General features: G+C 36.9%; 1 protein-coding gene across 1 annotated transcript in view; it reads right to left on the bottom strand.

Moving 5' to 3' along the window:
* STXBP5L (syntaxin binding protein 5L) overlaps nt 1-19,019 on the bottom strand; it is a 179,842-nt gene that overhangs the window by 77,588 nt on the left and 83,235 nt on the right. Inside the window, exons 5-6 of the mRNA XM_018908173.3 lie at nt 13,733-13,867; nt 2,913-2,976 (exon numbers count right to left, since the gene is read on the bottom strand). Of these exons, the coding sequence (XP_018763718.1) occupies nt 2,913-2,976; nt 13,733-13,867 (199 nt within the window). The remainder of the gene's footprint in view (nt 1-2,912; nt 2,977-13,732; nt 13,868-19,019) is intronic.

The following is a 19,019-nucleotide window of genomic DNA, read 5'->3' as shown; positions in this document are numbered from 1 at the left end:
TTAGCTTAGTATGTGGAACTATCACCAAACAGCTCTTTTAGCTAAGAGTAACTCTGCTAAATTATATAAAAGTCTACCTGTGACAGGATTTTATACTGAAATGGCCAAGAGCAAATAATAATGGGAAGAAGACAAGTGTTTGCAACATTCTCACATATTCTCTCAGTCTAAGTAATTTTCTCATTCAAGTACAGCCATCTCCTTAACCATACATGGCTTTGTTTAACTTCATCTTTAAGAACCTTTTAGGAGAATTCAGCAAGTGTCATCAGTTACCCTCACACGGATTTCTTTTGTGTTAACTTTTCTAGTCTTCCTTGTAATCAGTACATTTTCAGCATTTGGACAAAGTTTCATAGGTTCTACCCATTGCACATTTGAAGAAGTACTTAATTGGCTTGTTTGGAATCTGACCTGTTAGCTTCATTTAGTATCCTTTTAGTTTTTGTATTGAAAGAGACTATGAGCTCTTTCCATCCTCTTAATATCAACTGTGATTTTTCAAACTTGGAATCACAATCAGGTGTTTTCCATAACGAACTTTCCTGTCTCACTAACTTGTCTCTCATATAGAAAACCCAGTCCCTTCTCTCCTCTGAATATCTTTTAGCATTATGTTCATTTTAGACACAGAAGGACAAGTATTATACTCAGTAATCAGCAGGCCAGTCAACAATGCAATTCTTTAATCGCTTTGTTTTGTTCTCTATTCTTCTCTGCATAATGCCTAATTTTGATTTTTACTGTTCATTACTGCACATTGAGCTGACTGACATTTCCATTGAACTATTAATCATCACTCAAAGCTCTTGATACCAAACAGGAATCATCAGCTCACACCCATTGTTTTATATGTGAAGTCAAAAATATTTTGCCCTACATGTACCACTTGCCATCATTTACACTGAATACACTTAAAAAGACAGTATTTTACCTGCCATTTTACTGCTGAGTTTCCCAGCCTCCTAAAATCCAGCAAATCAGGGGACATCACTGCTTACTCTATTTTCTAGGCTATATATGACCATGCTCAACAGTAAAAGTCCCAGGAACTGCTTTTTTCCCCACTTTTTCCTCATTCTGAAAAATGATTGATTTATTCTGCATTCTTTAACTAAAGTTTAATGAGACTAAGTTGAAAAATGTAGTTTAATTTATTTCTCCACTGTTGTTTTTTTTTTTTAACTTAGAATTCTCTATTGATTTAATGCTTGGATCCTCTCTTACATCTGTCTACCTTTTACTGGTATCTTCCTGTAAACACTATCAATTCTACATTCTGCAAAACTGCAAGTATTTTGTTAGTACCAATTCATTCCTTACACCACTCTCAACCTATCAATGATATAAAGAGTTGCATTGAGATGGTTTTAGTATACCTAACATTTTCCACTACTTCTCCCCATAAATTTTCAATGTTTGTTTTTCATAGGCATTTGTCTGAATTTGCTGTAGTTCTTCGAATGCTAGTACTTCATCAGTGCCCAGATGTCTCCAAGGTGCCTTCTGAGCAACAAGCACTTGTATCCCCAAGTCAGTTCTCTTTTATCTCTCTTGCCTGGGTCCTTTTCATCTTCTCCCTTTACGCTGAAAAATATTTTTAGGTTTCTGTTTGGACAGAGTGCACAACATTTCTGTAAAAAAAATCTTCACTGATAAGACCTTTTTTTTTAAGTACCCTTTTTTCTTACCCTATGTGCCTTAGGTAGCTCATCAGCAGCTTCTGTTGTGGCCAGCAAACAAGGATGATGCCTTGTCAATAAACCTTTATTCTCACCAGGTATTTTGCCAGAGATAATTAAACTGCATTTCTTGATGGCTTCTCATTTGAGGCTGCAACACTACACTTCAATATGCTTAATTACTTTAATTGATAGTATTCTAAATTGCTTGACCTATTGTGATTCTTCCAGAAAGGCTCAGAGATGCCATGGAAGTTGCTGGAAGGTTGGTTCAAAAGTGCACCGTTTGTGTGTAGTTCCCCTCACAATATGGGTGAGTCCAATGACAAGTGATGCAAATGAAAATCAGATGCAGTCATCAGTGCTTTTCTAGGCACCCATAATTTCAGCATAATATCCCCCAAATCAGTATCAGAAATTCAAACTGCTGCTAGTTTCTAACAACTATTAGCTGTTATGTGGGGCAAGCCGACAAACAGATACACCATTTGGAAGATGCAGTACTTTATAAATACACACTGAAATGCAATTACTAAAAATGATCAAAACCACTGACATAGTTAAATACCCTTTCCACACAAGCAAAATGCTCAAATATCAGTGGCAACACATTAAAAAAAAAAAAAAAAGCTGTAATAGAACCAGAATTCCATCAATCATATTTCATCTTTGAAAAGCTGCCATCCAAAGAAAGCCAGCTCTGATTGTGCCTCCTGGTGGTATCAGTGAAAATCCTAATGCTCTGACTATATGTCTGGCTTCCACTTGTGCACAGTGAACAAAATTGAGAATAGCAAACAGCAGCAAGTTCCAAACTTGGGTTATATCATGATAATTCTTCTATAAGAAAATATTTCCTATCTTATAAAAACTTATTATAATGCCTTCATAACCGCATGTTTATCCATGTACCAAAGTCATGATACAGCTTTTAGCCAAACCTTATACAAAGTCAAGCTTTTTTAAACAGGAACCATTTAGATGGCTATACATTTCAAGGTATGTTGTCTTTGGCATACATTTCAAAGTACAGTATGTTGTCTGCATCACAAATGTTTACTCATTAAATTTATACAAAGATAATTTTTTCTTAAGAACAGCAAAATAGTTAAAGTGACTTGCAAACATAGAAAACAATGATAAAATCAGTGAGTAAACAAAAGGAAAGAGTAGCAAGGCAAATAAAGGCTATGAAATGCTGCAGAATTTGATACCATTGGTTGTACTCACTTTTCCCTCGTCTCTCGGGCTGTCGCTTAAATGTACAACTGGGCCAGGGTGAGTCTTGGTGGATCTGCAATACAAAAATCAATTAAAATCTGTTAATGTTTTTTGTTGTAAGAAGAGCTAGATACCTCACCTTCTAGGTGTGCTAACATGAACCTCGAATGATTTAAAAATAATTGTAAAAAGCCTAACAGGGTAAGGTAAAGTTATAGGTATCTTTGTTAAAAGATACCATTTCCTTTTTGCCATTAAAGACAAAGGTTCTCTTTTCTTAATGAATCCTTCCTTCATTTTTTTTAATCTCACTATTCTTCCTATTACAGTAATTTTCCCCCTCTCTCATTCTTACAGCTTTTTTGCCTTTTCTCTATTCCACCTATTTCTGACCCTCTCTCCTTACTTGTTCCATTTGAAGGGTAATTTGCCGAGGATTTACAAAGTCTTCACTGGATTCATTTCAGATACTGATAGTATGACTCACCAAGTTCCAGTGTCACTAAAGAAAGGGTTTCAGTAACCTCACCTACACTGCCCTGTCAGGAAGTGTTTTAGCATTACTGCAGTGGGGTTCCAGAAATGGAGCAACTTGCCTCTGTCTGATCTGTAAAGCCTTATCTCATCTTCAGACCACCTTACACAGCTACACCCACAATGCATGTTCAGTGGGGCTCAGCCACAACAACCATCCTATGAGTCTTTGTTAACCTATGTAGAAATTAATCACTATCCTTGACATCCCCCCCCTTTTTGCAACATGTATCAATCACATCATATACAACTTAGCATTGAGTTGTTAATGTCCAACACCTGACAGAAAATGCAAATCATAGGAAACTGATTGGACAAATGGAGATTTTTCATCTTTTCTGACCTGACCTTCAGGCCCTGGCAGGCATAGAGAGCAAGAAGACAAGCACCAGTCCACACTGAATGCCTGCACAGAGGAGGACATTTCTCCCATCTAGGTTCTGGGGTCAGAGTATATGTCCCTTGGAGTTCAGCTTAGGATCTGAACTTGCATGACTGGTCTTGGTTCATCAAAGGTCATCAGGAAAAAAAGATATGGCAGAGATTGGCAGAGCCAATAAAATGAAGAATTTATCTGGAAACCATACATAAATTACCTAGGCTCCAAGTTTTAAAATAATCTGCAAGAGAAAAACAGAAACAAACCAAAACAAGCTTCTCCAGCTAAACTACTCAAAAGATTTTTCTAAAATAATGGGCTTTTCTTTTGGCTGAATACTGCACTGTAGCAAAACTGGCCTCTATTCTACAGGTCAGACTCCAAATCGAGACTGAGAGTGGTCACAAAAGTTCTCAGACAACTCAAACATTAAAACACTGTGGACTGATCCATGGCCTCATAGGTTTCTCCTTCCCAGAACAGTATGCTCCAACACTGTTAAAAGCATGCATACTCTTCTCTGGACTCTATACTTTGCCCACATTATGTTTTAAATATTTTAGCTATTTTGTCATGAACCAAAGCTGGGTCAAAGCAGAGAGGCAAAGATCTGAGTTGAGGACAATGAAAAATTACTCTAGACATCCTGAACATGCAGCATGTTATTCTCCTGCAAGAGGTCTCCACCAGCAATGTTTCTGCAAGAGCATTTTGCAGCATATCCCATCACAGAAATGAGACCAGCAGGAAAGCAGTGGACAGACAGTTTATACAGTGACAGTTTTTAAAGTGACTATCTTTCATGGTGTCAGCAGCAAGCACCCATTTGTCCTGACACATAGAATAAAACCATTTTTACAGAGATATATATAGTAGGAAATCTGGCTGTCATTCCTATAAAAGCCAATTTACCAGAGGGGACCCCTCTGGCTGAGCTTCTGTTTCTGAGTAACCTGTACTGAAATAAAAATATCATTTGCACAACACCAGGCCTTAGAGCAGGCAAGGTAGGTAGGCAGTGACAGGGAACTGGGCGGCAAGATGAGATGTTGGCAAGCAGTGCTTAGACCTACACACATCTTGTACATCCATCCTGAGGGAATACATGTGACAGTTTGGGACAGTTTCAAGTGCTGTTTCTGACATAGATTCGCCTGTCTGAGCTGGTCAGAGTATTTTGGTAGAAAGAACTAGGTCTGTTTGGAGTATATGCTGCCTATGCAGTGATGGGCAAAGGAGGAAGGGTGAGAACAAGAGGAAGAAAAAAGATGAGAAGACACAGTATAAGAATTTTCATTTTTTAGCCAGATCACAGACAGATGACATAAGAGAGAGCAGAGGCAAGCAAACATCAGATATGTTTCCCCAGAAAGCTGGGGACAAACAAAATGGTAGCAGAAGCACATGGAGGCTGACAAAGCACAATGGGTTGGGCAGCTATCCCAGGCCACTGATCCAACCAGGATGCATGGTTGGATGCTTGGCCATTCCAGTCTTGGCACAGGACCAGGATAAGGCTGTACAGATCATGGTAAAATCATGACAAATGGAGGGAGAAAGGAAAAGAGCATACTGTCTTTCTAAGGTAAAGATTGATTCCATTTAGTCAGCTCTTTGTACCTAATAATTTCAAAAGTCAGGAACAGTTTAGATAAATCTGTGCAACCAGTTTCTTTGAAGAATACATATGACATTGCTTACCAAAGAAGGCATCAATTTCTCTTTGGGTAGAAGCAAACCCTTACATGAGCTGTCCTCTGCTCTTTAGACTAAGTATACTTTCATAGTCACACAAGCTTGTTGTTCCTCTGTAAATGGTCTGAAACCTCCTGTCTTTTACTACCAGTCTTACTTTTATCTGATATTCCTGCAGGGTGTACCCTCCAATTTCCATGCTAAAACCTCAGCTGAAAGGGTTTTCTTCACTAATACAATAAATTTTCCAATCTCCTCCATTTCCCTCCTGAATTCATTGTAGTTGGGGGATCCTGGGATTTACTGCACTGTATTAATATTGAAGGGTTTGGGTATTTTTTTTCTTAGGCACTTTTTGTTTCTTTTAGGAATATTGTAATTTAATTATTATGCACCTTGTTACTCCTTTAGTTTTGTTGAATAACAGCTTTATATACACTATCAGCAAAGTTGATACCAAACACACCAGTCTGTGCTCTAAATGGATGAGATTTTATTTTTCCCCATTGTTTTTCCTCTATATTTGATATAAGTATGCTCTTAGTATTCATATTACTTTACTTCTTGTTATTTTAATCATTTAGTTGTTTTGTATTACACCTGGCTTGCTCTGGCTTCTTCCTTTTTCTTTCACTTCTATTACATTTAAGAGTGTCAGGTATGCCACTCCATCAAAAGACTCAACAAACCTTTCTTTACTTTTCACACACACATCACTGATCTAGGAAAAATAAGGATTCAGGGGGAAGGGGCTTTTGTTTTTGTCTTTGTTTCTTACCATTCTACTCTATTTTAACTGCCAATAAATTAAATTATTTTTTTCCAAGTCAAGTCTGGTTTCTCCATTGACAGCAGCTGGTAAGTGATCTTCCTGATTTTCCCTTTATTAATGAACTTTTCCATCTAATTTTCTTTCCCTGTCCTGTTGAGGACAGGGAGTGAGAGAGGAGCTGGGTGGAGGTTTCCCAACCAGCCAGGATCCATCCTCCAACTTCCTTGATTGCTTAACAGAGGCCAGCTATGTTTATGCATAGGTAAGAGTAAGTAGAGAGTCTTTTAAGTTTGGCAGTCATAACATGGCTTCTGCCAGGAAAGCAGAAAGGATCCTTTTCAAATAACTGTACATATCTAATGTGCCATCACAGATAAGATCACACACAGGTGACAACAGATGTTCCTGAAGCTTTTTGGAAGTTGAGCCTATTCACTGGCAGTCCTCCTGCACTGCCTTTCCAGGGCTCCAAGAAACATTGACTTTTTATACACAGCAAGTAAAGTATTTGCATCAAAACTGATTCCTCTTTGGACTACATAATGAGGAATATTCACAAGATGCAGCAATCATAAAGTTTGGAGTTCGGTTTTGGACGAACATGCACAGTCCCATCTTGGGGGAGATGTCTGTGGGAGGATAAAGCGATACAAAATAATCCCACTTCAGGGGGAGCAAGGAAGAAAGCATTGCTGTGTGTGAAAGCATTGCAACCTCCTCAGTTCTGCAAGACCTTTTGCTTGTTGCTCTGAGCCTGCCTGATGGATGGATACAGAAGGAGTGACATGGTAAATCTTCTCTGGTTTGCTTCTCCTGATGTTATCTCCCTCTGGGTACAGGACTGTGGCAAGGAACCCAAACCCTGTCCTTTGTGCCACACTAAGACCAGGAGCTGTCTGCCAAGGGCAGATCAGTGCTTCACTTCTTGCATCTCCTTGTCTCCTCAAGGAAGGTATGTATAAATAGAAATAACAACAATATCTTTTGGAGCCCTAGGGAAGTGTTGCTTGTAAAAGAGAGCAAGGCATTAGGCTGTACAGTCAATTTCTCTTGAGGATAGACATCATGACTGCACTACATGCAGGATTAAACAAAGCAATTATTTAGTTAACTATATTATATCAATAACATTATTTTATAGAACCCATGAAACACAATCAGAGCTACAGAAAACAGTAATTACTGCTTTCATTCAGTAAATTATACTGTATATACACGGGGAAATGTCTACACACAAACTCCATTTTGCCTCAAGTTGTTTTTGTATACATAAAATGTTCTGTTTCCCCTCATTGCTATTACAGTAAAGTTGCCAAGAAGGTTGGAGAGTTGGACACTGTCATTGTGGAACTGTCTACAAAGAAAAAATACCCAGCTATTGAATGATATTAAATGCAAAAGCAGAGATCCGACAGCTCCTGGAAAGGATGAAGAGGTGCTGGAAAACCAACCAGATTTGAAGCAATTGTGAATAAAGCACTCTGCTGTTGATGACAGATACTTGTGTATAGGCATTCCTTCAAGCTGGCCTTGGGGAGCTGCATAAAAAATAACTAGATCCTATTCCTTGAGGAAGGGATAAAGAATCAGCAGGTGAAAATAAGGTGTAAGTGAAATAGTTGAGCAGGGAATTTTTCATTTCCAAATAGCAGTCAGGGTACAGCTGAGAATGGCTGAGAAAATAAAACCTCTGAAAAGACACAAAAAGGATAAAACACAAATCCAAGCCAATACTCAGCAGAAAGAAAAAAGAAAAAAAAAGAAGGTCAAGTCTAAAAACTATCAGCAATGATTTGCAGTAAAAAATTTCTGAAATGAAAGCTAACTTCAACAGAGCAAGAAAAAAGTATGAGCTAATGATACAAAACTTTCAACATTTCATAGTCGTCGCTGACCTTTAAGCACAACAAAACAGTCTGCAGAATTGAAAAATGGAACCAAAGATTCCCATGACAGCTGTACAGAACTAAAACTAGGCGTTTGCTAAGAGAATACTGATACTTTTGAGTTGTTTTGCACTTCATCAGAAGTTGTTCCTGACAGCAGCAGGTATTAATTTACTTGGTGTATATCCATTTGGGGAAATGAGAGAGTGGTTATGCTGTAAGATATGACTCTTACTCAGAAGAACTGCACTGAAATTAAGACAGCAGTCACTGTAAAACAGTTTTCAAAAGTCTTGTAAGAATGGAAGCTTTTATTTGATTATTTTATTCTAAAATTCGAAAGCTCAAAAAGAAGTCTTCAGCAATGGTACAATCTGAACCCAGCAAAATGTGGAAAATACACAGATGATGTATTCCTCAATCATCCTGGAATGTTTTATGCACTCTAATAAATTAAGTGACTTAAATACTGTCACAAGAACTTCAAATACCAAGACAATCTTTAAAGCAGGTAAAAGTATGCTATGACAAAATAGAATCTAATCAAAACCATTTTCCTTTTGACAGAAAAAATAGCCTGCACAATTGGAGAAGTACTGTAATGATTTTTGACAAGGATAAAAATCTGGTGTTAGAAAGTGATAGAAGCAGTTAGGAGAGGGGGAAAAGAAAGAAAATATCCATATTAGTCATTCTTATGAAGTTGACTGAATGTGCTGAAGAAAACATGTGCATAGACAAATACTTCTTCAGTGTCAGTAGTCAGACATCATCCACAGTTCTGCCTTTCATAAAGGTGCAGTGCTCCAGGGAATTTAGGCTCTTTTCATTGGTAGAGCCATAGAGAAATTAAAGAGAATGAGTAAGTTAGACACATTATTCATATGATGTGAATCAAAGCTGGGAGTTGGAGTAAGCAAGAATCAGTTCAACCTCAAGATGCAACTCTGAGTCTTAGACATACTTTCTGAAATGTACAGAAAAAGGAAGCCTTGAAAACTGTGCTTTCTTTATAATAATAACTTTCTCCATTTGGATCTGCACACAGAGAAGGTAGCAGATTCTTCTAGACTGTCACTTCTCCTCCTTTGTACTGCTTTCCCTCACTGCTGTGGATTTACTGACTCTGAGTTTCCATTTTAGGAAATGGGGATGGGCAAACAAAGGGCTTAGAAAGGAGATACCAAGTTATGGCTCTGTCATTATTGAGTTCCGGTCTGCCCAATTCTTTGCTCCTTCAAATCCCATAAATTTTGGCAAGTTTCAGTTATTCATTCATTAGATAGTGGTGTGTTAAAACACTGGAACCTTATTGGGGGCTTATAATGCATATTTTTCATTTTTGGAGTTCATAGGACACATATAAAGGTCTTCTTTTCCTTTCCAACACTAGATGACTTTCCCAAATGTATGATCATGCTGTGAAAATTGATCTCATTTGAGTTGGAGTAAATGGAGACATGCTGGGCTCATTGACTATTTTTCTCTTCCAAAGCTGTTTCCAAACATTTGGAAGGAAAAGAGATAAACTGTTTGCTTATTAGAGAGTAGAAAACCAAACAGTATCATGAGCCTCAAACCCCTCTGGCAAAGAACTAGCTCTGCTACATGACAGAGAAATGACAAGTGAAAAAGTTTTGATTTATTCATTCTTAGCTTAGAAGATTGCTTTAGTGTGGCCTGAAGTATTGATGATGCATGTGATGATAGAAATGGCTGAGACAAGAATTGGTACCCATATGCTTGTGTTTTTTCGCAGCTCTGTTCAAGGACAGGTCCAATGAGACACAGACAGTGCACATAATTTAAGAAGGAAATTTTTCCTGTAACTTCCAGAATTGGTTATGACTTAGTTCTGAAAATAATCTAAAATAGAAAAGAAAGAAAAAAGAAAAGAAAAAAAAATCTGTTTCCTTTGCATTATTAGCTGTTCAGGCCTTAATTTCTAACTAACATCAGATTCTGCTTAAGCTCACTGAATGTTCTCTCCTAAGAGAAGACAATCATCACTTATGATGAAATATGTATTGCAATCATCTTTTTGACAGGTATCTCCACTAGATGCATCTGAACATGGCATAAAACCACTATCACTCAAAAAAATAGTGCTCTAGAGATCTTTCAGATACAAAAGTAGACAAGAAAAATCACAAAAAAATCCCTCTGCACCAAATGCCAACTTTGTAAGTAAAAGTAGCTGTGCAGGATGAGAACATCAGATTTCTTGCATCACACGCAAAGTCTAAAAATGTTGCATCTAAACCTGTTTCCTCTTCAAGTCTTCAAACTACCAAGCCTTTTCACCTCAGTCTTTCACTGCAACAGAATCAATCTTACAAAAAAAAATCTTGCAGGCATTTGATAGGCCTCACTGACTCAAAATATTTGGTTGTTTCTGAGGATGAGGGTTATGTGGAGATTTCATTAGAAGTAGATACAAATCAGTGAAAAGTAAGAGGGGGCAATTAAAAGAAAGAGAAGTTATGTTGGTAGACCTTCAGTTTTAGAAACTGGATGAGAATTGCATGAAGAGGGATGAACTCCTTCAGGCTTGTTAGAGCAGATGATACACAAGCTTGACACTCTTAAAATTTTGTTTATAAACCCTCAGTCTAAGCTGAGGACTTGAATACATCAGCAGATGTATTCAAGTCCTCAGCTTAGACTGAGGGTTCAATGGCTTTTACTGGTCTATCCTTGCCAATAAGCTTGAAAGACATATGATTGCACCAAAGGTGCAATGTTGTCACGACCTTTCCTTCCAAGCTTTATAGAGAATAGTAACATCTTCAAGCTAACCTCAGACTCTGAAATGTTATCATTAACTCAGAATTTAACATAATGTTATGAGCACCATTGCCCCTTGCATTGTTCATTATAAGTTTGAAAATTTTCCCGAATTTTACATACATATATTTTCCTATTTTCTTTTGTCTTTGAAAGCACCTAACATCAAGAGACCCTGTGAACTTATAGAGACCAGAACAACCTGATTTTACTGTAAGCAAGAAGTTGGTCTTGAAAATTCTAGAGAAGCCTTACATCATGAATTATTTTATGATTCTATAATACTAAAATGTGAAAAACATGCAAAAATTATGTGAAAATAATATGGAGATTAAAAATATAATCAAATCAGAACATACCCATAGCTCAAAATAAAGCTCTTCTTTCAAACATTTTTCTCAGTATTCTAAAGGAAAGTCTACAATCATAAGTTCATCCTCATGAAGTACATTTAAAGGTAATAAGATTTCCTTTAAAAGCTAATCTACATTCCATTTTACATGCAGGAAAGCAACAGTAGTGGAACAGACATCACAGTTTGTTACCAGAGAGCATTCAAATTACTTTACTGAGTCACCCAATTTCAACTTCAGAGGGACTGCAGCATTTATAAAAGTGGCTGCTGTGGCAAACATCACAATTATTCCCACCAGCTTCTTCCTCTAATACAGGGAAACTAATCTGGAGACACATAGGATCCCCTGTCCACTTGCAAAACATTTACAAGGACAACTTCCTCCACTCCATATCAAGGATCACATGGTAAGATTGGATGGAAAGGATGGAGCTTTAGAGAAGCACACTGATTACATGGATCAATTTATCCTTGTAAGACTGGTAGAACTAGAAGCAGTAATGAATGAATACCTCATTCAACACCTCTGTGCTCACCTGTCCACAAAACAGTATATGGCAAACTTGTGTTTAGAAAAAGAACCCATTTTGGTAACCATGCAGCACCTCCAAGTACTTGAGGTGACACAGTCTATCTTTATTATGTTGTCATTATCTTTTACAACTTATGGAAAGAGACAATTTGGAAAATCTAGATATTTTCCTGCATAGAAAAGACAAAGAAGATAGTTAGGAGGGGCTGCTTCCCTCCTTGAAGGTTCTAGAGAGGGAGCACATTGCACGGCATCTAGCCTATGCCAACAAATCAATTGTGAAGCTTGTTAGAAAGCAGCCCTTATTTTCCACATAGAAAGAGGGGCATAATTCTACTCTACTTTCATGAAAAATGTTTGTTGTGGCCACTAAAATAATTTTAAAACATTTATCCAGAAGAATTTTGAAATAATAAAAAGGGAAACTTGGTGGAAGGCTTCTAGTCCATAAAAAACGTTGGGATCTATTTAGATACAGAATAGAAACATCCTAATTTCTGGAGGAAAGAAAATTACAAGTGCACACAAAATGAAAACACGTTGTTCCCAAAAACTTAAAGAAATGTAGTAAACATAGACATTCAGAAATACAGGATTCAAAAAGCCCTCCAAAATGTCAATGTCACCAAAACAAAGTGAGAAACCGAAAACAATTAGGATAATTTCCACCTGAATATCTCATCAAAATGATCTTACTTTGGGGGAAACCATGTTCTGCAGCAGTACTTTTTTGCAGTCAAAACTACTAAACAGAGCCAAGCAGTCCCACAGGGGCAGAACAACCAAACATTCCAAAATTGAGAACTGGATGAAAGATTTACCAGCAGACTGAATCCTGATTACTATTTGAATCCTTGGTTTTTTGTCCTTTGAAGGTAAACTTAGATTTTTACAACCGCGCATATGAAGTTTAGTGAGGGTAGAGAGGGAGAAAGAAAATGAGGCATCAGTTCAACCTGGGGGACAGAGCGATTAGTATAATGATAATAATAATAGAGGGAAAAGAAAGGAAGGGATTTTTGAGAACTGGGGTTACACTGCAGGCCTGTAACCCTGTTCTTAGCTACTGTTCTCTTGGTTCACTGAGATCGTGTGTTTCAGTTTACTTCCAGAGGTTACAGGTCCCTCACAACATGAAGCAAATGTCTCAGAAACTGTAGGAAGTACTTTGAGCTTTCCCACAGAAGTTCCTCTTGCTGGAACTTCACAGAGAAACCAGCAGAGAAAGAGTTTTTCCTTTCTGTCGAGACTTTTACTTGCAGGAAGCCCAGATGTATTCCAGATTTTTGTATGTCTCTTTCCATTTCATACCCACAACACAGGCACCTTGCTTAGCTTGTTAGACAACTGTTATTTAATAGGAACTCATTATATTTCCTATCCCTTAATCAGGTTTTGATCTGTTTGAATTAACCTTCAAATTCTCACTGTGTTGAGCAAGAGGCTTGGTCTAGAGACCTCCTCCTGCCCCTTCTCATCTAAATGATTCCACAGTTCAATGAAGAAAAGTTCTCTGTAGAATCCTAGGGCAAATATACCCCATTATTCTCTTCACAGGATGGAGGACATGGTGGTCAATGACTCCTCATAAAAATAGAAAATCTGAATTTTAGTGATTAAAGACTTTCTGTATTTCATGGAACTTCATAGTTAAACAGTACACCACTTTTTTTTTCTTTTATATGAAATACCATTACCATCTCTAACATAAATCTGATTCCTAATGTCCTGTAAAAAAACACCTAATACTGGAAATGCATTCACTGAAATTAAAGGTGTCAAAAGATCTGGTAATATTTGAAAAACCAATTAATTCTTAAAAATTAAATTTAAGACAGCTATGAAAATGACCACACATACAAATGAAAAAAAAAATAATCTGCACTTACAGTTCTATTGCCTTGTTCCACATGATAACATATCCAGAAAGAATGAAGGACTCAATATTTACAATGTGTGTATTTCCTCTCTCTGTTCCAACATAAAGCCATTTACTCTGGAAAGGTAGATGGCAGTAAGTAATCCTGGAAAAGAAAAAAAACACAAAACAACAAAATAAAAGTGACTGAATTCCACATTAACCATAACACTTCTGCAGCTGAAAGAATTATTCTTTCCATTTTATAACTTGAGAAAAACATGCCCAGAAGGCATTCTGAAGAATGTGCAGGTTCTGGGGGTTCATCTCCAGGAAAATTATAAAAGAGAAAATGAAACAAAACAGGGCCATCCTGCCTGCCAATATTAAGGCCAGGACAAAAGAGAAGCATCACCTGAGCACTGAATTAAGTCTATCCATCTCCATGAGTATGTAAATTGCACTCTGCCAGTATTCAAGGCTCTCAAGGAAGGCTTTCTTATATCCTTTCTTAGAATAAGCAGATTATCCAGTCAAACACAGTTTTGTGGGATTCATGTTTTGCACAATAGAAGTATAATACCGTAATTCACACAAGAAAACATTCATTTGTTTGCCATCTGGAAAAGCAGGGCCTGACATAAAAACATTTATCAAAACTGAACTACCACAGACACGCTGAAGCCTACACTCATTACAAGGTGATGAAAAAGTGCTACTTTAGCTTGGAAAGATGTCATGACAATTTCTCATGATAATACATAAAAGTTTTCACAGATGACAAATGAGCAGGTTCAGGTTACTTTTATATTATATAGATATTACATACACTAAAACAAAACTAAATCTATGGGATGAGAAATCATTTGCTACTAAAATGTAAGTGAATGCAGGCTACCTACGGAGACTGAAACTTAATCCAACCTCATGGTACAGAGTTGTAAGTTTTGACAAAAAACAGGTATTTTTCTTGGTATGTCACATGCTATTATATTCATCACTCAGTTCCACAAACAGGCTATTTCTGGCTTTTATATACAAACTCGATGTTTTTTCCTTAGCACCTTCAACTACCCCAAATTACATTCAATATTTAAAACTACGCATATTAAAAAAAATTCATTCTTATGGTACAGCAATTTTTCTGAATTCATTATAAAGGAGTGAGAGGGATGTTGGCAATCTTTCAGTAATTTGGCTTTCCAGTCAAGTAAAGACCTCTGAGTCTTGACTCTGAGTAGAGCATTTGCCACTCTTTAAGGAATTGATCAATAATTATACAAACTAAATATACTTTATGTAATGATTCCCTGTAAAGTACTCTCAACAAAAAGGTTCCAAACAGATTATACTCAGTATTTGCATAGTTCTGTAGTTTTTAAAGTATCTAATAAACTGTTAGTACATTTAATGCTAGATTCAATAAAGTGAGGGAAATTACTTTTTTTGTACTTAAGCATCACACTGGATTGAATATAGTTGAGATATGGAGTCTTCAGGTTTGTAATTTATGGAGAAAATTATTGTGGAATCATGGACTAAGGCTTACCTTTCACAGAAATCTTGTTTTGTTGATAAAAGTGAGACCTAAATATAAGATAGCCTTCACTCTGTCCTGCTGCACAGGGCTAAATTTTACCATCATTTGTCTAATTTTGGCAATAATTCTGGAGCCTTTAGTGGAAAGAGCACCAGCTTTTTCAAGAGAATTGCTTTGAGAATGGGAACTATATTTTAGAAGGCATAACTGAAAATTTTAGAAGGCATAACTGAACTGCTTGTTCAAGCAGCAACATAATACTGATATTGTGGGGACAGTCAGACCAACAAAGATCCTACAGAAACAACTACAGAGGTATATGCCACCTACATAATCCTTGATGGAGCTCAAGCTATGAGCTTTATTCTTCTGCTCATAACAGGTGCAAGGAAACAATTGCCCTTTTGGCTTTATAGTTTCAAATGGGAAGTTGTTTTTCTCATCTTTTCTGATCCTTTTCCTTTAAACTAAACAACTCTGTTTCTTTTGCTTTCTCTTCTGGCGCACCATTTCCTTCACTTCTGGTTAAATTCCTATTTAGTCTCTTATTATTTTGGTCAGTGTTCCATTTCTTGCATTTTTCTACTTTCTCTACTCTTCTTTCTTGCACTGCAAAGCATATGGGTGTTTCGTTGTGTCCCGACCCATAAAAAAACTTCTTTGGCTAATAAACCCTCTTAATCACTTCATATTGAAGACCACCCAACACTTGTTTGCGGTAAACTGTTAAATTATAGGAAGAGGAGATAATTTTGACTTGAAAACATAGCTGTCTAGTCACTGAAAAAAAAACCCTGGGTTCCAAAGTGAGCCCTACTTGAATGCTGCTATTCCAAATTCTTGCAGTAGTGTCATCAGACTAAGCAGGTCCACCTAGGACAAAGCTATTTTTCAGTCCTCTGTTAAATCCAAGCACAAGCCATTCCAGGGTACTGCAGAAAACTTGATCTCCCACATGCAAGAATGAATTCTACATCTTAATTATGAATAAAGTTTCAACGTCACCTCACACACTGTTTGAGGCTGCTTTGGGCTGCTTTTCATCCCTGAGATTTGCTTCCATGTCATAATGTCTAGGACACACTGCCACAACAACCAACAGAAAAAGTGGGGGTCTGCATTCCCAGATGTTGCATGTCCTCCGTTTGCCTCCTTAGGTTTAAAATTTCAAGAACATAATGCTTTCAGAACAAGGTCCTATAGCAAGAGAAAAACCAGACCAATGAAGTAACTACCAAAAAGCAGTTAGGCCGTAAGTTACTAGACTTAATATCTTGCCGGCCTACCTGAAATCCCAGACACCAGTCACTATCAAGCCTGGATGCACAACATGAAGGACCAAAAGAGAATTAGGTATTGCTAAAGGATGGAAAAGAAAGCACCACAGCCATGCCTGTTTTCTTAAGCTCAACTACTTCCACTTAAATAATATCACTTTGCTTTGCCAAATGTATGGGACAGCCAGGTAAGAAAGTATCCTGCATGTTCTTTCTTTCACAATGAAAACTACCCTATGAAACTTTATTGTTTACCCAAACTGTTATTAAACATTATGAAATGTCAAATTATGAAATGCATAAATGCCATTATGAAAGCTTTTACAATACGGGAGCTTATAAGAAAATAGCACTCCCTTAAAGACAATCCAGGTACGTAACAAACCTATTAGAGCACAGGGATTACTAGGCATTTTAATACAATATATTGTTAGGCTTCACCAAACAAACCCATATGATTTTCATATTCTCCTAAAACTCTGCACTTCTCTGAGGTAGTTTTATTTTACATTATGTAAATTAAATTCAAACTGCTTTATATATTATAGTCTTTTCACTTCTACAGAAAATATTAACTTGACTTTGAGGCTTGGAAGCTTTGAAGCAAGACTCAGATTTTTAATGAACATCTTCCATCTCAGTAAGTACTGAAATTACATAACGATTTCTTCAAGAGAAAACAATGAAGTCTCACACTGTAGTTTTCATTGGGGATGAAAGATATTCTATTATATGACTCTATTAGTCATATATTCCACAAGTAAATTAAGATGTCTTTTGATGCCATTACAAAAACGAGTCAATAAGCCAGAAAGAAAGAAAGGCTATTTTTCTTTTTAAGAAGTTAGGGGTTATACTGAATTATGTCAGTATGAAGTGCTTCTGACAAAGTTTAATCAGATTGTCAATCTGATTCAGATAATATGCAACAGAATTAAATGAAAACTTGAGGATTTTCTCATTGTTGATCACTTAAGAGAAAGTCAGCCAGAAATGTGGATATTGTACATTCTTAACAGCAAACCACAACATAAATCTTATTGATCATTATAAGAAATAGCAAAAAATTGATGAATTGATACAAAAAAAGGTGTTTCTACTCTGCCAGAACAGTCTGAAACATTTTACCATTTTTTCCAAATGACAAACCAGGATATAGAATATTCTGTAGGATATAGCAATTTTTTAAAAATCAGAGGTACTAACTAAAATGCTTAAATTGGAATTTAGTAAGGAAAACTATTTTGCTAAGGTCCTAAAAAAACATGTTTTTTACATAAATTATGGAAGTAAAAAAGAGATATAATGGAATAACTGAAAGAGGCATTGTCAAAACATTGAACTTTATTTTAGAAAGGAATATATTCTGACTAGCAAATCTTGAAAAGGCATATTTTTCAGAAAATTTCAGTGCTCTAAAGTCTGAGTGGCCAAAAACTCACTGCATATTAGTAGAATACTACAGTGTTAAAATAATTTAGAATGCTATAACATCTAAAGTATTAGTAAACACTCTCAGATTACTTAACATCATCTGTATTGTGTTAATTGGGTTCCTCTAGAAAAAAAGTAAAGATAATTTTGAGAACATTTCTTTCTGCCTCTGCTTTGTTATTTCTGTTTTTTCTATTTTTAGCATGAAAAATTTCCTGGAACACTGTTGCTCGTGGTCAGTGGGAAGACCTGCTGAAGGGTGGAAAGTAAATTGCATTTTTGTCAAAATGAGAAACAGTTATTCCAATTTAATTATTTAGTTGTGCATTCATAGACATCAAAACTGCAATTAAACTTACACTATGGCTTTTCCCTTTATACAGATAATCTTAAATATGAACAAGCACAGAAACTGTGTTCCTTATGCCCAGCATTGCCTGTCAGAATTCAGTTTCTAAAGGTTCCTACAGAAAAAAACCCATTAGCTTGAGCTGCCTTGCAGAATCCTACCAAAATAATCAACAGAGTCCAGGTTCTCAGGAAATACGGAAATCTCACAAATTTACAGGAAAAGAGGGAGATAAAACATGAAGAAGCATTAGCTTGGGAACATGAGTACCTGACAGGAAGCAAGCCCAGTAGCTGCAAGACACGCCAGTCATGGTCCTGGCCCAGCCCTCTGCTCTCAGTGACTCCTGAGGGACTGCCACTGTCTTACACCCAATTTACACAGACGAATTCAGCTGCTGAGAAAGTTGATCACCTTCTTAAAAAGGTTATGGCTATCAGAAGTCTGCCTTTTCACTGCAGTGATTATAGTTTTTTTCCTGACTCCAGGGACTTTCTGCAGCATCCTCTGGCGGTTTCAGTACCTTCCACTAATTTATGCTATTTCCTTCAGCTGGTCATTCCCAAGAGCTGCTCTCTTGGCACTGCCACCTGATAGACTGGGCAGCATCCCTGGTAATTGCCAATGATTGGCTGATGTGATGTCAGGCCCTCTTTCAAAGCAGCTCTTTGAAAGGGTTCCTCTAGAGAGGAATCTCTGGTCTATGTAGCCTTCAACG

This window comes from Serinus canaria, chromosome 1 (assembly GCF_022539315.1).
Source record: "Serinus canaria isolate serCan28SL12 chromosome 1, serCan2020, whole genome shotgun sequence".
Classification (NCBI taxonomy): domain Eukaryota; kingdom Metazoa; phylum Chordata; class Aves; order Passeriformes; family Fringillidae; genus Serinus; species Serinus canaria.
The sequence above is the reverse complement of the archived record's forward strand: the minus strand, read 5'-3'. Positions and strand labels throughout refer to the sequence as shown.